At 35.1% G+C, this 27,805-nt stretch overlaps 1 protein-coding gene across 11 annotated transcripts in view; it reads left to right on the top strand.

Annotated features, from left to right (window-relative positions):
* KHDRBS2 (KH RNA binding domain containing, signal transduction associated 2) overlaps positions 1–27,805 on the top strand; it is a 601,759-nt gene that overhangs the window by 84,620 nt on the left and 489,334 nt on the right. For all 11 annotated transcript variants that reach the window (XM_032340352.1, XM_032340351.1, XM_032340350.1 and 8 more), the window contains exon 2: positions 15,459–15,586. In XM_032340352.1, coding sequence (XP_032196243.1) covers positions 15,459–15,586 — 128 coding nt within the window. The remainder of the gene's footprint in view (positions 1–15,458; positions 15,587–27,805) is intronic.

Raw genomic sequence — 27,805 nt, 5'->3', positions numbered from 1 at the left:
GAGATTATAAGTTTGGGGGTGGGAAGGGCAGGAAATGAGAGAGAGGAATAAGCAGACTCTGCACTGAACGTGGAGCCTGACCAGGGTTCAGTCTCACGTGATCTCAACTAAAACCAAGACTTGGACGGTTAGCTGACTGAGCCACCCAGGCACCCCATCATGATCTTTTAATGATGGAAAAGAAAAGAGTTCAGTGAAACCTCATGTCCAGCCATCAAAGACAAGTAATAAAATTATAAGAGCTAATAATAATAACTCTTATTATGTATCAGGTATTATACCAAATTATTTTGGATAAACTTCTTTGACTCATTTAATCCTTACAGCAGTTTTGTGAAGATATTATACCATTTTACAAGCAAACAGTGTGGCACAAAATTTCTAAGTAAACTAAGTGAACTCAACTAGTCCATGTATAGGATCATTGCCTATCACATAGAAAATTCTTAGAAAGGAATAGGTATCATCACTCTTGATGCCGAGTGTTCTACAACAAATAAGTAACAGATACAATTCTATATTATGAAGTTATGATCTTGAGAATATACTAGAATGTGCTTCCTAAGAGTTGTTTGCATTTTAAGGTAGGTTGGAGGGTGGATAGGAGGGAACAGATGAAGCCCAGAATGCTTTTACATGACTTGTCCAAAGCCATAGAGTTAGGGTGTGGCCTTGTGTTAGGACTGAAAGGTAGTTCTGATTGAACTACCTTTGAACATGTAGTACATGATTTGAATCATAGGAGTTCACAAAGAGAGAAATCCCTTTAAGTTACTCTGTACTCCATGGGGAAGAGGAAATGTGAGCTGTGGCTTAACAGTGGTTGGAATTTAGAAAAGCAGCTAGGAGAGGGCGGCAGGTAGGTATCAGTAGTTTCACAATTTTAGTGACTTCAGGGTATTAAAATGAATTAGTAGTTAAAATAGTTTGTAGTCTTCTTTTTTTTTTAAAGATTTTATTTATTTATGTGACAGACAGAGATTACAAGTAGGCAGAGAGGCAGGCAGAGAGAGGAGGAAGCAGGCTCCCTGTCGAGCAGAGAGCCCGACGTGGGGCTCGATCCCAGGACACTGGGATCATGACCTGAGCCGAAGGCAGAGGCTTTAACCCACTGAGCCACCCAGGCACCCCAAAATAGTTTGTAGTCTTATGGTTAATCTTGTTGAAAACAAGGAGTTGCTTTATTTATTTATTTATTTATTTATTTATTTATTTATAAGTAGGCTCCACACTGGGCATGGAGCCCAACACAGGACTTGAATGCAGGACCCTGAAACCAAGACCTGAGCTGAGACACTTAATTGACTTAATTGACTGAGTCACCCAGGCACCCTTGGGTTGTTTTTAAATCAAGTTTTACAGTTTCTGTTTCTGTTTCAATTATCAAATTACTTTTGTAGGTACTTAAATTATTTGCAGAACTTTACTACTGATTTATCATTAGTAAATCTGAAATAATTGTTTATGCCTTCAATAAAAAGGAAAATATTATGCCATGTTTTGGAATATCCTCTCATCCCTTAAGACCTTTTGGAATTCGACTACTATTTACTACCTCTGCTGACCTTGATTCTGAGAGATCCATTATTTGCAACATCTCTTTTGCTAGCATCATTATTCACACATAAAGTTCCCTTCTTATTATTTAAGCTTTGTTTTGTAAGAAATAGCCCATTTCATTTTACCTTGGTGGGAAACACATATTTAAGACATAATTTCTTCTTTTATCTAGTTAGTCATTGGACTAAGTTCACAGATGTGAAAACAAGTAAAATAAATCTGCTCAGACGTTAAAATATAGAGGGAGACAGATATGAAACATTATAATATCAAAAAATCATAATTATTGCCTAATTCCCATAATGTCATTTGATAGATTTGCTTTCCTTAAAAAAAAAAGGAAATTTTGCTTAAGATTGTGTAGCTAGCAGGTGACAGACCTGCTTTTAGCATTCAGAGTTAACTCCAAAGACCAAAAAGAGAGCTTACAGAAATTTTGCATTAGTAGAGATTGTTGGCTTAATAATTAATTTTTAATACTGAATATTAATTTTAAAATAAAATGGTACTTATCACTTATTTCTGAGGTGGATTTGAGGCAGCTTATAATAAAACATGTACAAAATAAGGGTAAAAATGCTATCACAAATTAAATAATCAAAAAGTTGTAAAGAGGGTGAAAAGGAAGAAGAATTACACAAGAAATCCTTATCCTAGGCTAGTTAGAAGAAGGTAAGTTTTCTTTAAAGACAACTCAGCTCTGAGCTTCCTAGAAGCAGGTGAGACAAGACATGAACCTTAGTTACCCACCCCAGAAGATATTTTATATAAGAACAAGTTGCTACATGGTATTTTTTAAAAGATTTATTTATTTATTTTGGAGAGATATAGAGAGAGAAAAAGAGAGAAAGAGAGAGAAAGAGAGAAAGCACGAGCAGGAGGGGCAGAGGGAGAGAGAGAGAGAGAGCGAGACAGAATTTCAAGGTCAATGTAGGGCTCTATTTCATGACCCCGAGATCATGACCTGAGCCAAAACCAAGAGTTGGATGCTTAACCAACTGAGCCACCAAGGTGCCCCATGATAAATGATACTTTTAAGCAAAGTCTGGCTCTTTTAAAAAATAATTTTTGTTTGCATTATTAAATATAAGGCTACACTGAGAACTGCTCTTCTTGAATTTTTATTTATTTTTTATTTTTTTAAAAGATTTTATTTATTTATTTGACAGACAGAGATCACAAGTAGGCCGAGAGGCAGGCAGAGGGAGAGGCAGGCAGAGAGAGAGGAAGGCAAGCAGGCTCCCTGCTGAGCAGATAGCTCGATGCGGGCCTCGATCCCAGGACCCTGAGATGATGACCTGAGCTGAAGGCAGAGGCTTTAACACACTGAGCCACCCAGGTACCCTCTTCTTGAATTTTCAAATCCCCCCTTTTTCCTATTGTTCTCCTTCTTGTATTTATAGTATATATTACATTAGCTCTTTGAACTCCTGTTTATTTATTTGAAAAGGGAGATAATTGTTACCCCATGGAGTTATGCTGCTAAAAAAAATTACATATGTCAAAGTAACATTGATATTTCCTCACCCTTTCTTTGGGACTGAGATTTGAAAGTATATATATATCTTTCTGATCAATAGCAACAAAGCAAATTTTGTGCCAAATCATTTCCTCAGATTCTTTTACAGTTAATGTTAAGTTTATGTTTCACAACAAACAGTTGTTATTTATGGCCTATTTAGCCATTCATTCTAGACTTAGATCTTTAGAATTTTAAAATGCTGGAATCCTACTGCATTATAGAATGCTGATGTCTAAGATTTTACATGGGGATTCTAAAAGGATGATGAAAATTACTCTATATTTCACTCTTGTATTCTATTACATTAATTGATAAAAGCTTGGTTCTGTATTCAAATACAAACAGCAGAAAACATTTCTACTTAGCAACTTAAAGGGTATAATTTGAAGGTGAAATAAGTAGGATAACCTTTGCTTAGTTTTATAACATAAGTGTAAGTTGTTCATGCCTCATTTATAATAAGGACTTCTAATCACTAGGCAGTTGACATTATTTGTATTATAAAGTCTTTTTGGAAAATACCCATAAATAAAAGAATTTTTTACAGCCTCTTACTGACTTTTGGTTTTAGACAAAGCACAAATTTCAAAATAACTCAATACTGGCATCATTCCCCATTGTTATATTTAAAGGTCATTTGTATTTTATTGGCAATAACTTGTTTTCCTCCCAGACTAATTCTATGTTCTTTGCTTCAATATATTATACAATTATACCTTGCATGTAAATGTTCTTTTCTCTCATATTGCATTAAAAATTATTTTCAAAGTCTAACTGGAAAGTAAATGTATCTTGATTCTTTAAAATATCACTAGAGCTAGAAGTTATTTGAATTTTAGAACTTTTAAGTACTTGGAAGAGCATGTATTTCACTCATGAAAAAATTTAGGCACACAAAAAAAGTTAAGTATAACCATGTTCTTTGTAATTTGTTTGACTAAGAACATTTATTATTATTTAGTATATAGTTTTAACAAGATTGGTTATATGATTTCTTGGTGAAATAAATCAGCACGTGTGTGTACACTCACACACACGATCAATGTTGTTGCTAAGATCACTTATTTAGGGACTGTCATTTATTTTTCCCTTTCTCCCTTCATTTCTTACCTATAGTTAGGAGAATATATCTTGCTTTCAGGATTTATCCTAAGTCTCATCACTAGTGACTTTTCAACCTCAATCATGTATACTAAGTCTCCCTCATTATTTCCTGGATTTTACTCTTTTCCTTCTCTATTTAACCCTCCATATACTCTGTGAGGTAGACTATAATTCAGGAGTATTTATTCAATTAATGAAAGACGAAATTCATTGCTCACATTGATTAGCTTTGATAGAATAACTCACATTCATCATAAAGTCCCTGGATCATGCAAAGCATATTCCTTGAAATGTCTGGGAAGTAATGAATTTATTTTAGAAAGATCACTTAAAATATGCAACTGCCCAATTTTTAAATATGGTTTTAAGAGAAAAGCTCATTTATGTTAAATAACTGATTTTTCATGAAACAAGATAATTGTGATTTCCCTGTTATTGTGTAATTATATGTCATTTATGTTTAAAAATATGAATCTCTATAATGTGCCAGTTACAAAAATAAATTTAACCACAATAAAATATCTTGTAGAAAGCATTGCTATATAGACACAGCCTAGCACATCAATTTTATGGCTACTAATTTTTCTAAAATCCTAAGCCAGCTGTATTCTGGAGGTCAGAAAAATGCTATGTAGAAGTATATGGGAAACCACTGTTAAATACTCAACACCCAGTTTAGAAAGTATGAGTTATGGGCGCACCTGGGTAGTTCAGTTGGTTGAGTGATGGACTCTTGGTTTTGGCTTAGGTCATGATCTCATGGATGGTAAAATCCAGTCCAGCCTGGGTTCCATGCTCAATGGGGAGTCTGCTGAGGGATTCCCTCCCTTAGCCCCTCCCACTATTGGTGTGTGTGTGTGTGTGTGTGTGTGTGTGTGCACGCGCGCGCACGTGCATGCACACATGCACCCACATGGTCTCCCTCAAAGTGGATACATAAATATTTTTTAAAAAGAAAATGTGAATTATGACTTCAGAAGAAATCATGTATTAAGAAAGTGACTGGAATGTGGAGGTATGAATTCACACATTCAGATAGAATCCCCTTCATTGAAATTTTATTCATATTTTCAAGATGAGTTTAATCTAAACTTTAAAGGATTTGACATTGTTTATACTTGTGGCTATAGAGTATAATAAACTACAAATATAGGGCAGATACTAAAAATATTTTTAAAACATTAGCAAAATGAAAAGCCTTTCCTTTTTTTTTTTTTTAAGATTTTATTTATTTGACAGACAGAGATCACAAGCAGGCAGAGAGAGAGAGAGAGAGGTGAAAGCAGGCTCTCAAGGAGCAGATAGCCTGATGTGGGGCTCGATCCCAGGACCCTGGGATCATGACCTGAGCTGAAGGTAGAGGCTTTATCCCACTGAGCCACCCAGGTGCCCCAAAGCCTTTTTTGATACATAAGAATTACACAATATAATTCTTCAGTCCAGCAAGTTGCTTTCCCTCTTTCTCTGTAATGCTTTCTTAACCTGGAAATCAGTTTCTGGATCCCTCTTCGGTGAAATTTTGCCTTATGACTCTAGTGCAAACATTGCTTTGGTCCTTTTAAATTTAGTATATAATAATGAGAATAATAATAAAAACAACAATGCTTTTGACAGACACCTTTCTAAGCACCTTGCTCATATTAATTTAGTTAATCCTTACAATACACCAAAAATTCTTTCCTAATTTCTGTTATGCCTCAATAATGGGTCCGTGAGTAAAGGAGCGAGATTGACACAAAGCGAAGGTCAAGCAAAGCTTTATTTCGCGCCAAGCATCAAGAATCAGACCCACCATCAAACAGACGCATTGGGGCTGCCCTTTACAGAGAGGACAACCCCTCCCTGCTTTCCCAACTAACTTTTATAGCGCAAAGGCCATGTGGTTTGGCCTGACCTCACATAGGTGGCTAATGAATTACAATTCACCCCATGGTAGCCATAGAAACTAGCCCATCACCTTGGTAGCTAGGAGACAGTGTGCACCCCCACTGATGGGATATCTCCACCTGGCTTGACCCATCCTTGTATTTGAGCTTTATTACCTGAGGCTGGTTTCTGGGACTTATTTTTAAGTAAGTCCCCTGGGGGAAGGGGAGCAGGGACAGTTTAAGGGTTAAAAAACAATGTTTTTGTTTAACCTCAATGGAAGTCTCTGGCTAAAATATAAAAATATAAAATAGGTCCTTACAATTTCCAGGTGTCAAACTGAGGCAGACATTTACTGCTCATATTTTAAAACAGTGTTTTGTCTTCTTGCTTTCTGTGTGTGTGTGTTTGTTTTTTCAAAGATTTTATTCATTTATTTGACAGAGACAGAGAGAGATCACAACTAGGTAGAGAGGCAGGCAGAGAGAGAGGGGGAAGCAGGCTCCCTGCTGAGCAGAGAGCCGGATGCAGGGCTGGATCCCAGGACCCTGAGATCATGACCTGAGTTGATGGCAGAGGCTTAACACACTGAGCCACCCAGGCGCCCTGTTTGTTTTTTTAAGCCTGAGTTTTAACCACTGTCTGAAACTAATTTTGTAGCAATTACTTCTCGTCCATTAAATCTTGCATTATTGTTTATACCTGTCAGCCTCAAAATCGATCTCTCTCCTTCTCTTTTCCACCCCTTTTCCCTCTACCTCGCTTCCTCTTTCTGCCTATCCCTCTCCCTCGGATCAGCACATTGAGCTAGTCACAGTCCTCAGTTCATGTGACATTATCATACAGTTCTTTTATGAAACAATTTCTTGAATTGTAGTTTTTAGTGTTTCTTCAGTTTTATTGCTTTAGTTTTCAACTTCTCAGAGCTCCAGGTATATACACCTTGGTCATTACCTGTCTTTTATATCTTTCATGTTCTCTCACATCTTTTTAACTTTCTGATTTGATAGTGGTGCTTAATTCTTTCCTCTGATTTTATTTCTTTTCTTTTGACCATTTAGTCTTTTTTTATTTCTAGTTTTTCACTTATGAATTAAACTCTTTCTCTCTCTTTCACTCCTGAGCTTTGATAGCTCTTTTTACATGTTTCTCTAATTTATTGGTTCTTACATAATACATTTCTATTTCTGATACATATGCCTCTTTTATTACTTTTGTACATTCCGTATCTTCCCCTCATTTAATATATATTTTCTGCTTTGTTATGTTTCTCTCCTGCTTTCACGTTCTGTCAATATATTATTTAGTTCATCTTCCTTTTTTGTTTTCTTATGTAATATACTTGTATGAGGTTCAACACAAACTGTTTCTCTTTTTAATGTTTAAATGAGAAAGTTTTGCCTGTGTTTTTAGGAGGTATTCTCTTGGAATAGTCTCTTCAGCTGGGGTGTCATCCTTGCCTTATGCTCCTTGAGGACTTTGTTTGAAGCAGTTTTTCCCTCTCAGGAAGGGACTTATTCTTAAAGAAGAACATTTTTGTTTTCTGAGATCCTGAAGTGCTTGTGCTACTATAGTACTGCCAGCTTTTTCCTCAAGCATTGTATAGTCTCCATTGTTTAGGTTTTCCTCATGCGTTATATGGTCTCCATTGTTTACTTCACAATCACTTATCATTTAGAGCTTGTGTGGTCTTGTCCCAGTTTTTTGTTTTTCTTTCTTACTTTTCAGATCACAGAGAATTCTACATTACAGGCCATCTCTTCTTTTGAGGATAAGTACTTGCTTGAAATTTCTGTGTTCCAGGGCTCTTGGAGCTATCTAAATTTTCTTTTTTTTTCACACTCTACCTTATACAGGACCTAGTAGAGTTCCTACTATTCGGTTTTTTCAGAAACCCACTTTTTGATAGGGTTCTTATAGATTGTCTGGATTATGAGGATGTTTTCAGAGTTTAAGGTTTTTTGTTTTTGTTTGTTTGTTTGTTTGTTTTTCTTATTTTATCCTAGGCATTTGTCTTGTTTCTATCTGTTGCGAGCAAAACCCCTGCGTCCCGCCGGGAGGTCGCAACGTGTAAAGAAGAGATAGAGAGATGGATATGATGTAACTCACTTGATCTTTATTGGGACGAGGTCCGCACCACTATCGTGGCCTGGTCCGCTGACGTTGTCACGTCGCCTCACAATCTAGACAGAGAGGTCACCGCAGAAGTTGAGACTGAGAACCAGCGAGTGGTCGGCAACGAAACTGTCGGGGCGTCGGTAGCGCCGGCGATGATGTTCTCCCGACAGGGAACTCGCTTCACCTCAGTCCAACCCGATGCCTCTTTATATACTGTGCTAAGTCTCCTTCATAAACATATTACATCACTTGTTTTTCTTATGCTTACACACCAAAAACATACACACGTCGTAAACATGTTTTGGTTTATGATATTTCGCACAAGTTAAAATATTTACAACTTGTTACTCCGCGCTAATCTTATTACTACACGCATATGGTCTAGGCTTACTTGCTATGTGGTTAGTTTGTATTTTGTTCCTTTTGCCTGTTTTTCATTTAGTAGGGGTTTGCACTTACTACATATTATTTATTTATTTATTTATTTATTTATTACACTTTATTTATTAAAGGTTCGTACTCACTACACTATAGGAGAATTAGGTGAGGTTAAAAATCTAAGCCATTGGGGGTGCCTAGGTAGCTTAGTTCGTTGAGCATCCAACTTTTGATTTCAGCTCAGTCATCATCTCAGGGTTGTGAGATCGAGCCTTTCATGAGGCTCCTCGCTCTGTGAGGATATCTGGTTGAGGTCTCTCTCTCCCTCTTCCTCTTTCCTACCCATGCACTCTCTCACTCTCTCTCAAAAAATTGGAATGAATAAATATTTTTAAAAATATAGGAGCAGTTGGGTGGCTCAGTTGGTTAAATATCTACTTTCAGCTCAGGTGAAAGTAGGTGATCTTGGGGTCCTTGGATCAAGCCCTGCGTTGGGCTCCCTGCTCAGTGGGAAGCCTGCTTTTCTTTCTTTCTCTGCCTCTTCCCCTGCATGTACACTTTCATTCTCTCTCTCAGTCAAATAAAATAAAATAAAACAAAAATTAAATAAAAAATCTAAGTCATTGGAGGGAAATGGAAGTCATAGAAATACATCTTTTCTGTTTGTGGGAATGTTCCTACCATATTTTATGGAACAAAACAGTAGAGTTTGGTCAAATTAAGTATGTGCATAATTTAGGAACCAAAATTCCACTTATACACATATTACAAAGAAATTCTTGCACACTTCTTTGATTCCAAGTTGAGCCCAGTGTAGGAAAAAGATCACATTGATTTACAGCTAACTTTCAACCCAACAGCAAAGAATATATACCCATTCCTGGTAATGTTTATAAGCCCTGACCAAAAATTTACCCACTAAGAATTCCTTCATTGAAGTCTAAAATATAGGGGCACCTGGGTGGCTCAGTGGGTTAAAGCCTCTGCCTTCGGCTCAAGGTCATGATCCCAGGATCCTGGGATCAAGTCCTGCATCCTGCTCTCTGCTCAGCAGGGAGCCTGCTTCCTCTCTATCTGCCTGCCTCTCTCCCTGCTTGTGATCTGTCCATCAAATAAATAAATAAAATATTTTTTAAAAATCTAAAATACAGAAGTAATACTAACAATTCAATTAAAAAAAAAAAAAAGAAATTAGGGATGCCTGGGTGGCTCAGTCAGTTAAGCATCTGCCTTTGGCTTAGATCATAATCCCAGGGTCCTGGGATCGAGTCCCACATTGGGCTCCTTGCTCAGCACAGAGCCTGCTTCTTCCTCTTGCTGCCACTCCCCTTGCTTGTGCTCTTGTCTCTCTCTCTCTGCCTAATAAAAAAGTATTTTAAAAAAAGAAATTAATATCAAAGTAGACTGGCTTTGGACATTTGGACATTTTTCTTATTTTATTTTATTTTATTTTATTTCTTTTCAGTGTTCCAGAATTCACTGTTTATGCACCACACCCAGTGCTTCATGCAATACGTGCTCTCCATAATACTCACCACCAAGCTCACCCAGCCTCCCACCTCCCTCCCCTCCAAAACCCTCAGTTTGTTCATCAGAGTCCACAGTCTGTCATGGTGTGCATCTGGACATTTTTAAAAGTGGTATTAAACACTAAACAACATTTTGAGAGTAACAAAATGAAATTGCCAAAATTCTGCAAAGATATTATTATTGAAACACAACTAATCAGAATAGACAGATATAGCTGAAGAAGTTTTCTAAAGAAAATTCATAGCATTAAATACATTAATCAATAAAGATATAAAAAAGAAAATGAATTAATATGCAAATTAAAAAGTTTTATAAAATAAAATAAACCAAGAAGAGGCAATTAAGAAATTATATGCCCAACAAAAATGAGGGAAATGTGAAACAAAGCAGAACTAAAAGTTCCCTTCAAAGTATCTTCTTACCTGAAATCTACAAAAGTCACTAACCAATATGAAGGAAGATACAAATAAGAAGAAGGAATCCTGTGTTTGTGAATTGGAAGACTTAATATTGATAAGATGTCCATAATACCCTAAGAAACCTACAGATTCAGTGCAATCCCTATTACATCTCAATTATTTATTTTTTTTATTTTTTGCAGAAATAGAAAAAAATTCTGAAACATGTATAGGATCTCAAGAGACTCCAAATAGCCAAAATAATTTTGAAAACAAAAGACAAATATCAAGTGTCACACATCCTGTTTTCAAAATATGAGACATTGTAAAAAAATTGTATATTATATGTAATACATTACACACACACACACACACACACACACACACACCCCACATCTTTATTCATCAGTCCATGGACATTTGGGTTGTTTTTATAATTTGGCTATTGTAAGTAATTCTGCTGTAAATATCAGGGTGCATGTATCCCTTCAAAATAGTATTTTTGTATTCTTTGGGTAAATACCTAGTAGTGCAACTGCTGGATTATAGGGTACTTCTATTTTCAACCTTTTGTGGAACCTCCATACAGTTTTCCAGAGTGGTTATACCAGTTTGTATCCCCACCAACAGTGTAAGAGGGGGGGAAAAGAGAGAGAGAGAGAGAGAGTCAAATCAAGAAATAGACTCTTAACCATAGAGAATAAACTGATGGGTATCAGAGGGGATGTGGGTTCAGGCATGGGTTAATTAGGTGATGAGGATTAAGGAGTGTGCTTCTGATGAGCACTGGATATTGTATGGAAGTATTGAATCAATATTGACACCTGAAACTAATATTGCACTGTACGTTAACTAACTGGAATTGAAATAAAAACTTTAAAAAAAAATCCAAAACTGAAACAATATATCTGTATGTATGTGTGTGTGTGTGTGTGTGTGTGTGTGTATTATATGATGTAACCCTCATGATGACCGTGTGATACTGACATGAAGACAGAAATATAGACCATTGGAACAAAATACAGGGCCCAGAAATAAACCCTTGTGTATATAGTCTAATGTTCTTCAACAAGGGTGCCAAGAACATACAATGAGGGAAGGACAGTCTTTTCAACAAATAGTGTTGGGAAAACTGGATCTCCACATGCAAAAGAATCAAGTTGGAGTCTTGTCTTAACACCATACATAGAACCTAACCCCAAATGGATTAAAGGCCTAAAAGTAAGGCCTAAAACTATAAAACTCCTAGAAGAAAACATAGGGGGAAAGCTTCAGGACATTAGATTTAGCAGTGATTTCTTGGATATAGCCATTATCAAAAGAACAGAAAATATCAAGTATTGGCAAGAATGCAGAGAAATTGGAACTCTTGTGCACTTTTGTTCTGAATATAAAATGGTGCAATCATGGAAAATAGTATGGAGGTTTCTCAAAACATTAAAATGGGATTGCTATGTGATCCAGCAGTCCCACTTTTGCATATATATCCAAAATAATTCAAAGAAAGAGCTCAAAGAGATACTTCCATCCCCACATTCATCAAAGCCCTATACACAGTAGCTAAAAAGAGGGAGCATCTCAGATGTCTATTGATGGATGAATGGATAAAGAAAATGTACTATGTATCTACAATGGAATGTTATACAGACTTTAAGAAGGAGGAAATCCTGACACATGCTACAACATGGATAAACCTTGAGGATATTATGCTAATTGAAATAAGTCAGTCGTTAAAGAGCAAATACTGTGCTATTCTACTCATAAGAAGTATCTAATGTGGTCAGGCATAGAAACAGATAGTGAAAAGCTGGTTGCCAAGGCCTGTGGGAAGGGTATGGAAAATGAGAGTTCAATGAGTCTAGAATTTCAGTTTTGCAAGAGGAAAACATTCCAAAGATATGTTGCATAACAACATAGTAGACTTATCACTATTCAACTGTACTCCTAAAATGATTAAAATGGTGAGTCCTGTCATGTGTTTTTTATTACAATAAAAAAAATACTTTCTCACTATAGCTTCTAGCTGACTAAAATGCCAGTGGATGCAAGGTGAATACACCCATGACCAAAAGTTAACTCTGTGGTAATGTCATACTTTCAGTACTATGGAGAGAGCCCCTAAAAATAAGACCATGAATGCTTTAAAAAAAATACTTGAACGAATATGGACATTAACAGATAAAACATGAAAGGAGAACAGAAAATACTAAAATCTGTGTAGTTTGACATTTAACATAAGCTCACCCTAATGTAGAATATGTTTTCCCAATAATATGAAGCTAAATTTTAAGAGAGACCATATAAACAAGTATAAAATAATTGTTCAACTCTTCTGCACAAAACTGTTTAGTTATTACTAGATGATAATGGGTGCCTTTAAATTTTTATTGATACCTGTCCCACAAAAAATGTGCATTAATGATGAAGTAAAGAATTATTTTAAACTAAAATTTAGAAAGGAAATGTGTTGTATACATTGTTTTCTCTGGTTTTAAATCAGGCAAATTTGGCTTATACCATTCTATGACTATGCATTTGACAAATATAATTACTGAGCTATTAGTCATGTAGATATGTCAAGAAAGACAAGATAACTCCTTGAAAGTATCAGAAGGGCAAAAGATGTATCAACATTTCTAAAAGGAAAGTGTAGAAATGAGCAGAAAAAGCGTTGAAATGGTATTTTATTCAGCACCATTTCTTGATGGAAAATTTATTGGAATTAATCACTGATTGATAAAATTACAAACATCTGAAAATGCCAAGGGTAGTAGTTTTGTAGAGAACAAATAATGACAAACAAATTCAGTTTATTTTATGGCAGAGTGACAAGGGGAAACCATACGTTTAGTAGAGCGGGGAATGAGTTGGTCTCTTCCGTGTGTCTCACATTACAATCGCCTCAGCAAAACTAGGAAGTATAGTATGAGATAGGATCATTTACGCAGAGGGCAGTGATCAGAAGTTCACTGTCAGTATCAGAAGACAGAATGAATATTCTTTCTTTGCAGTTGTCAGAGTTCTGTATGTAATAATTATATAAGGGATTGAAAAGCCTGAATAGAGAATGCTGCTTGTTTGAAAAAGACAGTCAGTTAAAGTGGCTTGTTAATAATCTGGAACAGAAAAGTAAGAATCTGATGCCATTGTTCTTAGTAGAAATTAGAGACATACTGCATATAGCTTCTTTTCAAGCAGTACAGTTTATTTTAAGATAATTGTCTTTAGGAAAATTACAGCATATACCTGAAAAAAGTGATTGTAAATGATTTTGTGCAAACAATGCAGTGTGGCATTCATTCCGCCAATCTGAGGAAGCAATGTAATCTTACTTCAGAAAGATTTTTAACAATTCCACATGAGCCAAATAAATAGTATGCTAAAAGATTTCCGTCCGGAATGTTATAGGGATTTTATGTAAGGTATGTGAAATCATTTTGGAAAAGATGCTAATTACAAATAAAATAGCAAAGAACAAAGCTGTTAGATGCAATACAGTATTCCTTTTACCTCCAGAAGTAGTCAGATCTGTAAAAAATAATTGTTCAAAATGCAATATAAATTAGCATGAATTGAGAATTTCCATACTTAATGGGTATCATCACCTTTCTTTTACTCCAAAATTACAGAAACAGAATGCTTTTGTCCTATATCTAATAAAACTAAAAAAACAAACAAAAAACCTATCTTAATAGCTTTATTTATTCTTTATCCCCACACATAAATATGCATGTGTATGTTTATATATATATATATGTGTGTGTGTGTGTGTTCATTTTCTAATTTCTCATTTTTTGCATCAGAATATAGATTCCATGAAAACAGAGACTTTTTTGTTCTCTGTTTTGTCTGTGGTACCCACAGTAGCGGTTTAAGAATCTTTTTGGAATAAACTAATTTAAAAAGAGAGAGTAGATAAGTATTGTACATTTGCTCAAAAAATATCCATTTTGGGAATAGTCTCATAAGGCAATAGTAGTGATTCATTTTAAACATACGGACAGATAATTTCATAATGATGAATATGAATGATAGCATTTACAGATTTAATCCTTTAAAAGACTTTGCTGTGACCCCCTTTTTAATTGCCTTTAAGTTTTGTTAGAATATAAAATAACATGCTATTTATCTTTACTATCCAATTAGATAATGGATGATTACTATTTTCCAAATTTTTTGTAGGAATAATCCCGAGTAAAAATGAAACATGTAACCTTAAAATATATTTTATTCTATTTACTGTCCCTAGGAAAGTTATGTTCATTTAGATATTTTTTATTGTTAAAGCGCATATATTTTTCCTTGTGTTTTGTTTGAAGATGCTAAAAATTAACTTCTTCATGGAAGACAGTCGCATCTTCAGTGCTAACTTTTTAGTTTAAGTTGACAGAGGACTTTTTTTTTTTTAAGATTTTTATTTATTTATTTGACAGAGAGAGACACAGCTAGAGAAGCTAGGAAGCTGAGGAAGTAGGAAAGGGAAAAGCAGTCCCCACCCCCCACCCCCCACACACACACCAAAACACTGTGGAGCAGGGAACCGGATGCGGGGCTTGATCCCAGGACCCTGGGATCATGACCTGAGCTGGAGGCAGATGCCCAACAACTGAGCGACCCAGGCGCCCCCCCCCCTTTTTTTAAAGATTATATTTATTTACCTGTCAGAAAGTGCACAAGCAGGGGGAAGTGGCAGGCAGAAGGAGAAGCAGGCTCCCCGCCGAGCAAGGAGCTGGATGTGGGACCAGATCCCAGGACACTGGGATCCTGACTGGAGCCAAAGGCAGACGTTCAAGGACTGAGCCACCCAGGTGTCCCAAAAGAGGTCATGTTAATGTATGGTAGCAGCACGTCCATAGCTGTTAACAGATGTTTTAAGTCTTTCAAGGGTCTTCAAAATCTCTTTTTAAGAAGTCAAGTAATAAGAATACTCATATTTATGATGACTACTCCTTTTGCTTACTGTTTTTTCTTTTTTTTTTCAGAAATTGAAAAATTTCAAGGTTCTGATGGAAAAAAGGAAGATGAAGAAAAGAAATATCTTGATGTCATCAGCAACAAAAACATAAAGCTCTCAGAAAGAGTATTGATTCCTGTCAAGCAATATCCAAAGGTACTGCAATATATGCTCTGTTCTCATGGAATTAAGAAAAAAATGATAAACATATGACCTGATGTTTTATTCATTGTCTTTCATGAAGTAAATATTTAAAATTTCATTATATTAATATATACAAATATATGATACTGATACAGAGGAAAGAGAAGTCTTTGAAAGTATACTGATATGAACCGTTTTCACCTAAAGACCGTAGCACTTTTATTCCATGAATATGGGAAGCGTAAATAGATATTTAATTATTATTTAACATGTAAATTGTTCAACAATTTGTCCAAATATACATACTCACTTGATTATGTTTTGGTTCATGTTACAATATATATTCCTACTATAAAAAAGAATAGAAGTAATGATACCAAATATACAGCATTAGCCAATCCACAGGAAATTATAACCAGGAAAGTAATCTAGTCTGTATTAAATCCTTAGATTATAACCTCTAGTCTTCTGTAGTCAGGGTTCATTTATAAAAATAATTATCATACTGTTCTCTTGAGAGTACTTTTTCACTAGGCATTTGCTTTTCCTACAAGATTTCTATCACCAGAATCATGACATAGCATTCAATGGCAAGGTTTCATCACTTATACTCATAGATTCCAATGGGTAACCAGAGTTTCTTTGTTAAATAAATTAAGTATGCTAACAATGGAAACTCAGATTTAAGCTGGCAATTTACTTTCTGAAGAATGAATTTGAAACAAGGACCATGTAATTATCTTAATAATAAAAATTACAGAAATAAATGCTGTAGTTTACCATTGTCTTCTAATATGATAAATTTTAATAAATATTATTAAGTAGAATGTTGTGTTTATAATTATTTCAAATAGGAATAAATTGTTACAGCCCACCAAACCGTAAAATTTAACTTTCAGATGAGGTTTTTGGGCATGCAACTATTTCGTTTTTTGTGTTGTTTTTTTTTTTAAGCTATATTTACTCTACTGCAAGAAAGGTGCATTCAGTAGATTTATATTTTACAATTAAATTTTTAAATTTATTTCATAATCATGTGTTTATGAATATTAAATTAGGCAAAGAAATGTACATGAAAATGTTTACTTAGTAGTGAAATGTGGGAGAAATGTGGGTATGAAGAACAATGTCTTTTTAAAGGAATTTGATTAATCCATTATGAAGTACAAGATTCTCTCTCTAAGTCATCTATTTAAATATTTATATAACTTGATACTGTTCCTCAGAAGAACACTTGTCTATTCTCTGGATATGGGAAAGCCAATGACAGGCTCAGTATCTCTTTCTCAATAAAATGCAGCTCTGTATTTCTGACCAACTCAGGTTGGCCAGGTGTGAAAGGCATTTCAAGTCCTGGTGGCTCTTCAAGTGACAGCATGAGTGATTTTATAGTGAAGATTGCCATAGTCTATATTTGATGCATAATGATGAATATTGAAACAAGAACACTGTATAGTGTCTAATTTTTGTGTGAGATTTAATTTCACAATTTGTGGGAAGATGATCAAATAACAAAACTGTCTATTTGTATTAAAACAGACCATATCTCACTAGCAAGTTATTGTACCTGCTTGAATATTTAGAATCACAGAATGTTTAAGCTGGGACTAATTTTTGAAATCACAGAATATATAAAACTTTTATTTTCCAAATGAGGTAACTGGGAAATCAAGAATTACTCAAAGACATATCTTCATCTTGCAGATGGAGATAGCGAGCTTGCTGTTATTGTAGAGTCTTCGCTTTTTTTGGGACCCATTACATTTTTTAACTTGATCGGTAATGCTCACATTTTTTATTACTTATTCATGTAAAATATGGAAGATTGTGAGGAATGAGAGCTCCTAATGATTAGGACTTTTATGGAATATTATCAAGTAACAATTTATGCCTTAGAAAATTTGCCATTTTTAATTGATGAATAGAATACTAAATCACTTTAAATTATTTCTAAAGGGATGTGCAGTTCATACATCCAGTTATCACAGTGAGAGAAGTCTTAGAGTCCTTTTACAGAAAAAGGTACTGAGAAACGGAATGGAACAGAATCATCTATCAAGTTGACCTACATTTGTTTTCGTTTGCTTTTAGAGTATAGCAAATTAAAACCAACATTCTGAAAACCATGTTTTATTTCAAAACTAGTGATTCCCTCCCGCTGAGTAATTATTGCCCACCTCTCACAAAAATAGTGGTGGGGTTAAGATTACAGTCACTGTGCTTGCGTCGTATTGGATGGACTTTTGGGAGCTGTAAAGTATGTGGTGTGGTGTGATGCTGTGAACTGTTGAGCAGAGCACAACAGCATTTATGGATTTAAAGTTTAATCTTTTATAATAAAAAGTGATTTATCCCTCAGGGGGGTATATTGGAGAAAGACCCACTTTTCACAACTTCTCTCAGAGCCTTCTCTCCCCTTGATGCCTGCTGTCTGTTTGATCCGGTAATTAGTGTGGGAATGACACAGTCCCCTCCAACAAAGGGCAATAAATAACTATGGGACTTCTTGAGGAAATGACCTTATCCTGACTTTACTACATGACCTTTTTGGATAGATTGGACTTCAGTTAGTCTCCAGTATCAAGTTAATTTGCTGACTTAATTGAGTAACACAAGGAATTGAAAGACATTTAAGATTTTGAATTACAGAAAATAGAAAAATACTGTCAAACACTTTAAGAATGATTTATCTAGCTCTCCTGCTTACATTTAATCACTCAATTTGGGGAAAAATATGTCATATCAAATTATTATAATAAACAACTTTTCTTATTTTTTTTAATTTTTTTGTTTGCAACAGGATTAGTCAAGAAATAGACTATACACATCTATTGTTTACATTCGCAGATGTTTCAGAATCGGTGCAATTATTTCTTGATAGTCAAGTCTCCAAGGAGACATGTGGCATTATGTCCCTCTGTAATCATAAGAGACTCACACAGAAGATCCTGGAGAGATTTAGGCAGAAAACTCATCATCGTTAATGTGAATTCTTTCTTCTTAAATCCACACATACTATATTTCATAGTCTAATACACACTTATTTTTTAAAAATTTTACCATTTCCAACTGGTATGTATATTAGAATCATTTTACAGTCTCTGTCGGGCAAGCAGTGGTCATAACTCATAACGAGTTGTCTATAAATTCGGTCCAAGTAAATTTGGCCATGCCTTCTTGCATCTAGTTGTTTATTGTATTGGAAAAACGCAGATTGAGTTTCATCACTATTTAAAATGACTCCAAAGATTGCGTTATGATTTAGTGTTGACATACAGAGCTATATGACATATCCAAGAAAAGAATAGAACTGTAGCTAGAGTACAAATTTGGTACGAAGACAATATTTATCGTTGGAAGTCAGAAAAATAACATGATTTTATGGTCCTGCACCAACAAGTGCCTTATAGGACCTAAGAAACAAAGATACATGTAAGTGGCTAAGGCTGTATTCTGTTTTATTACCGCTAGACATGCAAAAGGACAGCGTCTCACAAGCATGGGCCATGAGTGGATGGGATATGCTGGTTGCTTGCAACTATACCTATTTGGCAATCGAACCTCTCAACGACTTTTAAAAGTATCTTTTGATGTTGCCTTCAGAATCCTCTGAAATGCATCAGACCTTTCCTTCAATTAATTTTGCCTCGAGGCCCACTTTTTATTTCCCAACTTGAGTTACTGCCAACTTTTTAAAGCAGTAGATCTCCAGGAGTGTAAATCGGCCCCAAATTTGGCCCCTTTTAAAATCAAACGCAGCTACGTTACTGAGTGCTGCTTTTCAAATCAATTCCTTATGTAGATTAATGCAGAAAATTAAAGTTCCAAAAGATGTTCAAAAGCACCACACTTGCCCTATATTTTGGTTACCCTGCTCAGTCCCAGGGAGAGGGGCTGCCTTTGTGCCTGGCTGGAACCAGTCTCTGAAACCTGGCATGTCTTCTCACAGAGCTTGTTTCTTTCTTTGTGCTCCAAAAGATGAAACCCAAATCCAAATTCTTGATGAGTGCTATTTTTTCTAACTTAATAAGTAATTATCAGATAACTTTAAGAAGAGGAAACCCAGTATTACTAGCTGTGGAAACTATGACCGAATATCAGAGCCAATATCACATCCTACAATCTGGGAAACACCTCTCTATTTTTCTAAGCAATGTGGTTTTCCAAAAGCCACTCAGTAGCTTACATCTTAAAGCTGTTTTATCTTTACCAGACAGAGACTATTGCATCGCATTGCTTTTTTACTTTTCTAAAGGAAATGGAAGAGAGGATTTGATGCGGGCTTCGTGATTTCAATTTCATTCATATCAGTTACCTAGTCTCTCACCTGTGAATGTAAATCTCAATTGGAAAATAACATGACAGTCAGATTCACATTTTCTATGAAAAAGAAAAACTTTCCAAAATGCTATGGACTGCATTCTCTCTAGTAGAATGGCACCTGAAATAACTCTGTTTTTTGCAAAATTTAGAAATTTGCAGTAATATTATGTCTAGTCCTCATCTTTTCCAAGAACTCTTTCTTTTAACTAATGTACATCCCATGTATTTCAATATTATTTTCCATTTGGTACTTAAAGTTTTTTTCGTCTCCGTGTTACACTGATCTGTGTGTTCCTAATCCTGAATTATGTTCTTCTCTCCACATCCTTTTTAATGGGTTCAGCACAGCCTCACAAAATATGTCCTCATACTTCTCGAAATAATCTCTCCTTTCTATGTCTAGATCTCTTAGAGGATCATTAGTCTGTTTTCCTCTGTTGTTTCCTTTCTGCCAGGTTATTTCACATTTACCCTCAACTGGAAAACTGCAAACTACTTCGGAAGGATCATTAAAATGCAAGTGCCTTTTGAAATATGTGTAAACCTATATCCTGACTCAAGGGCTCCTGGAGAGTGAAAAGATCTTCCACCTCACGACCCTCTCTATAATCTTACCATTCTTCATTCACTTCCTTGTTCATTTGTTTAATTCAGCAAGCCTTCAGTGAGTTTCTCCGCACCCATAGAATACAGATGACTCTTCTGTCATTTCTTTCATTGTCGCAGTAGAAGGGGCTTCTCATATAGATAGACCTTTAAAGGACTAGAGAAGAAAGATCACTTAAAATCAAGAGGTACTACATTAGCAGTCTAATGGATTCCCATATTATTATTAGTTTTGAAGGAATTATTGACATATGGAAGCAAGTGAATTTGATGTGAAATCAAACACTCTATATGTTGAGATTCACAGAAAAACAAACTTTCTCTGGAAAGGATACAGAAAGTAAAAATGAATGCATCCTTCCCCGCCACCATACAGCTAGATAAGGGATTACTGTTACTTGTAGTATGAAGTTAGAACCTGACTATAAACACTTTTTGAAAGAAATTTAGATCCATGCAGAAAAATTGCGACTTTTATTTGTTTTCTCAAATTTAAGTGATTGTTTAATTTATGTAGCACATGGGGCTCCTGGGTGGCTCAGTGGATTATAAGCCTCCGCCTTCGGCTCAGGTCATGATCTCTGGGTCCTGGGACCGAGTCCTGCATCAAGCTCTCTGCTCAGCAAGGAGCCTGCTTCCCCCACCCGCTCTCTGCCTGCCTCTCTGCCTACTTGTGATCTCTGTATGTCAAATAAGTAAATAAAATCTTTTAAAAATTATGTAACACAATTTAGATTTCTATCATTTTATAAGTAATTTCCTTAAATATATATGGATTTCACAAGGATATCTCAAAAAAATAAAACATTGCAAGAATTGAGTTTGAGTATCAATGCAGGAGCTTTAAGACATTACCAAATGTTGTGTTCCCGTGTTCATAGCCTCGTTATTTACGATAGCTGAGAAGCAGAAACAATCCAAATATCCTCAGAAGCTAAATGGATAAACAAAATGTGGGGTGTGTGTGTGTGTGTGTGTGTGTGTGTGTGTGTATACAACAGAATATTACCCAACTTTAAAGAGCAATGAAATTCAGATACCTGTTATAACTTGGATGAACACTGAAAACATGCTAAGTAAAATAGTCTAGACACAGAATAAATACTATATGATTCCACTTATATGAGGTACTTAGAACTAGCAAATTCATAACACATGGAAAGTGGAATAGGTGTTACCAGGGGCTGTGGAGAGGGAAAAATGAAGAGTTACTGTTTAATGGATACAAAATTTGTCTTTGGGATGATCAAAAAGTTCTGGAAATGGATGTGGTGATGGTTGCACAACACTGTGAATATACTTAATGCCACTGAATTGTACAGTTAAAAATAGTTAAACTAGTAAATTTTATGTTATATAAATGTATCATAATAAAATGTCACAAAAATACCAGTAAATGTATTTTAGTGCACAGTACAAGCAGAATAAATTACACCCAAATGTATTTTATTTCAGGGGTGTAAGAGTGGCTGAATATTTAAACATACTTTTAAAAATTTAATGAATTTTAAAATAGGATCAAACATGATAAAGTTTTACAATAGTATCAAACTTGATAGGATCAAAATTGATAAAACAGATTTCTCAGCCCTCATGAAATGTAGACATATATCCTATAGTAAGTATATATTTGTAATCAGAGTGAAAAAATCCTTTATTCAATAAATATTGGAAAAGTAACTAGTGAAGCATTTAGAGGCAAAAGAAAAGAGAGACTAAATCTCTTGCTCATCTTTTCCACCAATATCAGTCTCAACTGGTCTAAGATTAAATGCAAAAAAAAAAAGTAGAATATATTATAGGAAATTTATTTAATGGGTTTCTAAGAAAGATGGAAAAATACTAAAGCCATAAGTCAACAATTAAAATATTTTATGACATAAAACTTCTGTACAAGCAAAACTGATAATGATGATTACCAAAATTAAAGATCACAATTAAAATGGCAAACTGGTATAACTATTTGAGAAATATTTGAAAAACAAATGATAGAATGTTCATTTCCGTCAGATGTAAGGGACTTAATTTTTCTAATTGCACTAGAAGTTGATGATACCAACAGATAGCTATCACACACGTACTGTTTAATTGAAATGATTCTGTTTTCTATCAGACTGACAAGTTTGATTATAACCAAAAATGATGTTAGGGTATGGGGAAAAAAATACTCCATAACCTGTTGTTCAGAACATTGAGATTCAGACATTTGGAGAAGCAGTTTTGCAAGATCAGTGAAAATCACAAAGGCACAGACTTTCAGAAGCAGTTGGGTATCTAGCAATTTATTTAAGAATTATATATTTACAAACATAAGTACTGTTAAGTAAAAGTATAAAAAATGATAATTTATTCCTCTTGAGTATAAAAGGAATATATTTACATTTATATTTGTATATATATATATATATAAGATGCTAGATTATAAGTAAACGGAAGGAGGCCCTTTTTTACTGCAGTCTGGTTGTGCTGTTTGAATTAGTGTTAATATGTTATTTTCCTAATAAAGATATTTTAAAAATAGTTTGAGCTAATGACAACATATTAAAATAAAAACAATTCTGTTTAGAATTTTTTCCTAGAACAGAGGAACAAATAATAAAAGCTAAGGATCACTGACTTTTTTTTAAATAAATGAAACACTTTATTTTGTAGTTTTTACATAGTTAACTCATTGTAAAAGTTTTAATAATTCATTCCTTCCCATCTTATAGACAAGGAAACTGAGACTCAGAGGAACTTACTTGCCAAAATCACATTACCAGGAAATGACCAATTCAGGATTTATATCCAGCTACTCTAATTTCACAGCTTCTTGTGAAATTAGAATACATTTCAATTAGGGGCACCTGGATGGCTCAGTTGGTTAAGTGTCTGCCTTTAGCTCAGGTCATGATCCCAGGGTCCTGGGTTGGACCCACATTGTGCTCCCTGCTCCCTGGAGAGCCTGCTTCTCCCTCTCCCTTTGCCTGCCACTCCCCCAGCTTGTGCTTGCACTCTCACTCTCTCTCTGTCAAATGAATAGGTAATGATACAAAAAATTCTTTAAAGAATATCTTTCAATCATTATAATGTAAGCAAATGACATCTTGAAACGTACATAGAAAATTTGATCTTCAAAACCAAATAAAAATTTTGTCTTGATGAAAAAAATCATATATTTCTTTTTCTGGTTTATCAGTAAGAGTGTTGCTTAAATGAAGCATATGTTCTAGAACTCAAGTTTGCAGGAGCAGCTAACTTTAAAACATGAAAATAGTCTTTAAATCTGGGACCTCCCACTTAGAGAATTAAGGTTTTTTTTTTTTTTTTAAGAATTCAGTGCATATCAAACACTGCGCAAAGCACAGTGAGCTATTTTATTCCTTTAAGAATACTATAAAAGTCTGAAGAAGAAACCAAGTTTAAAAATATTTAAGGAACTTTCATAAAGCCACGCAATGTATTAGTGATAGTATTAACATTGAAATTCATGTGTGTTTGTACTGAAGCTTCTCTTCTTTGCATTAAGCCATTGTTATAATTCACTTTTTTATAATATGAAGAGGCATTGAGATAACTCTGGACACAGACTGCTCAGATTGCAAAGGCCCACAGATGGAAAAGCAGATGTATTTCTCCTCTGGTGTTAAGTGAGGCAGAAATAATAGACTCATTAGTTGGAGTGTATCTCATAGGTCGTATGGTCTAATCTACCCAATTAGGAATCATTTCTAGAATATCTGTGATATTCATCAGCCTGTCTGTGAATACCTTTAGTGATTAAAAAGAAAGTTCAATATATTATAAAACAGCTGGATCTAATAATGAATAGATGTTGCTGTTTGAATTTTTTTTCTCATTGAAATATGATTTTTATCCTTGTAAGTTGCCATTAGTCCTGGTTCTGGCTTCTGCATCATAAAAAAAATCTCACTTAAAACACTTGATTCACAGTCTTAATTGAAGTATCACTGATAGACTGTCTTCTTTTGGCTTCTGGACACCAGATTTATTTTTATCTCCTGTTATAAAACTGGTTTCATTTCTCAGCCGCCTGCTCTTTCTCCTCTTCCACAACTTAATGTGGAAGTTTCCCAGGGATTCGCCGTGGTACTCCTCTCTATGTGCATTCACACTCCCTCGGTCATCTCACCTATGACATGGCTTTACATACCTTATAAACTGATGATCCAGTCAAGACCTGTGCTCAAGACTTAGATACATGGAGCCATCTACTTGACATCACCATGTAGATGTCTAGACACCTCATATTCAAAAGATATTCTTCTGACCCCACGTGTCTCACTGGTTGGCAGTACCATTTTTTTATTTGGTCAGAACAGAAACCATGGACCCTCCTTGATGCCTTTCTTGCTCCCACATATCCTATCCAACCTGTCAGGCAAATCTGGGAGTCTTATCTTCAGAATACATAAAGAATCCAATAGCTCTCACCACTTCCACCATTACTTCCCTGGCCCAAGTCATCATTTTCTTTTACCTGGATCACTCTGATGGTCTCAGCCTCTATGTGCCTACAAGTTCCTTCATCTATCCCAATGCAAGTACTCATATTCCCTTTACCCTTCTCTAGTTTTTCTTTTTTCCATAGCAGGTATCACCTTCTAATGGACTTTGTAATTTACTTGATATTTTTATGGTTTCTCCACATTTGTATGTAAATGAAAAAATGCCAAGTCTCCTTGTCTTTCTCGATCACTCATGTATACCTATCGCATAGAATAATGCCTAGCACATAATTAGGTGGTTTATAAATAATTGCTGAATGAATGTAGTGTAACTTCATAGCCTCTTTGCTAGGACACTCTCTCTGGAGGAAATACAACCGACCCAGAACAAGGATCTCCCTATTCTCACCTCTTGCCTCTTCTTACAGAATTTTCAGGGGACCTATCACACTTGTAGGAGTGACATCACAGTTTCTCTCAAGGAGACCCAAGTATTGCTGTCTTCACTGAAGCCCCAGTGCTGTTCTAATCTTGCCAGAGAGAACCCAAGTACAAGAAGAAGGCAAAAAGAGTGAAAATTTTACTCAAGTCTAATGCCTAGATAATCGGTTATTTTACTTAACCAAATTTTCTAGTTAAAATGAAGTTAAAGGTTAACTCAGAAATTAATTTCAAGTCATTTCTGAATATCATGTTACAGTTTTATTATTTAATTATCCATTTTTAGTAAGTGCAGTATATTGAACATCAATTGACCTTTTTCAAAAGAGCTTACGACGCTTCCATATCATAATTCTGAATATTAATTCCAGTTCATTCATTCATTCAGGAGATATTTATTGAATCTGTATGGTGGTCACTTGGAATTTATCTTGTAAATGTGAAAATTAAAAAGATGCCTTCATGGATCTCAGGATGTCTTATAGTAGTTTTAAACAATTGTCCCAATATGGCTTTGTACTGGGATAGATCCTAAAGCTTGGGGACTGTATTAGTTTAAATGTAAACCTGAGGTCAGATTGTCTTTAAGAGTTTCCCTTTAAACTTAAGAGACTGATACAGAATGAAAAGGAGACAGAGATATGAGAAAATAGGCCTTATTTGAAAACAAACAAACAAACTTAGCAGGTAAGAGAAGGAGGGATAGGGTATTTGGAATGGAGGGTTGAGAGGAGCAAAGATCAGAGGAATGTTTATTTTACTGTCAAGTCCTCTCAATAGAGAAGCTTTACTTTATATGGAGGCTTTTGCAACCTGGTAATTTTTAGGTCTGGCCTCTTTGTTTCTGGAAAGAAACCTGTAAGAATATATTAAGATGTAGCATTTTTGAGAGGCTAAAGAGAGCTGTGAATAGGCAGTATAATGTACTGAGAAAATAATAGAATCTTGGACCAGATAGACCTAACTAAGTGTGAGTCACAGCTCCACCTTCATTCAGCTATGGCAGTGGAAAGTTCCATAAACACCGTCCTCAATGTTTTTCAGCTGCAACATGACTATAATGATATGCCATGAAGTTTCACCCAGGATGCTTGAGAATATATCTATATATTTGGCTTGTATCAGTACATGGTGTAAGGTTGCAAAAGTATCATCACTAAGTAAAAATTAGTTTCTTCTCTTTTTTTTTTTTTCCACTCAGTAACAATCTTTTTGGTGGGGAAGCATCTACTCTGTAATAGGCTCTGTATACGTGTGACACAAATAATTGGAATTTTTCCCTGAGAATTCTGTAATACCATTCCTGAAAGGGAGGCATTAAGACATTCATAAAAATAGGGAGAAAGTGAATGAAAGGGGATAACGATTAAATTGAGGGTAATAAAAGTTTTATTTGTTGACTACTGTGTATCAAGCAATTTTATCTGTGATTTTATAGTACTACCTGATTTAATCCACTTAGTGTCTCTGTGGAATATGTACTATACAGAGAAAGAAATTAAGGCACATGGGCGCATGGGTGGCTCAGTCGATTAAGTGCCTGCCTTCAGCTCAGTCATGATCTGAGGGTCCTGGGATGGAGCCCCGCATCAGACTTCCTGCTCCCCGGGGGATCTGCTTCTGCTGTGAAGCTCCCCCTGGTTGAGCTCTCTTGCTCTCTCCGCCTCTCTCTGTCAAATGAATAAATAAAATCTTTAAAAAATTGATGCACAGATAATTAAACTGTTTAAAGTCACATAGACATTTAATCAGATTGAAGAAGAGAAAAAAACTTGTGCATAAATGTTATGTACAATGTTCATTTACAAACTAAATTTTATCCTTATTTATTTAAATAGAACTGTAAAGCATTGCTCACATACTCTCTCCACCTCCTTGTTCAAATGTTTAGAATTTGAGATTTAAATTTGTGGACTGTCATAGATTGACATTCATTCATTAAAAATGAATATTTGGCATGTGACATTAAATTATTAAATGAAGTTTCTGTAACTATGTTGCTATAATTGAATTTTTACAGATTAAATCTGTGACTCATTGTGTACACCAGTTTGTGTTAAAATATGAGTACAAACTCTGACAGTGTATTTTGTTTACTTCCTATGTTCCCATCTGAAGACACATCTCTTAGAGGTAGAAATTGATGCTGCTGCTAGTTTATTTTTAACTATGTGTACTAACTAAGTGAGAGTGAAAAGTTTTGTGTTTCACTTACTTGGATATCTGTTAACCAACAAATATTGAAGTTTCACAGAATTTTTCATTATCACTTGTGCCAAGAATAACTGCTTCATTTATATGAAAGCCCGTGTAATGTGAAATTAGAAATCATAACCCATGGGCTTAGCTTGCATCACTTTTATTTTCTTCTTTTAGAGTAAGGCATTATACTTAAAGTAATGGAAAAATTATT

Source organism: Mustela erminea, chromosome 4, assembly GCF_009829155.1.
Source record: "Mustela erminea isolate mMusErm1 chromosome 4, mMusErm1.Pri, whole genome shotgun sequence".
NCBI classification, from domain to species: Eukaryota; Metazoa; Chordata; class Mammalia; order Carnivora; family Mustelidae; genus Mustela; species Mustela erminea.
Note: the sequence above shows the minus strand (reverse complement) of the source record. Positions and strands in the feature narration are given on the sequence as shown.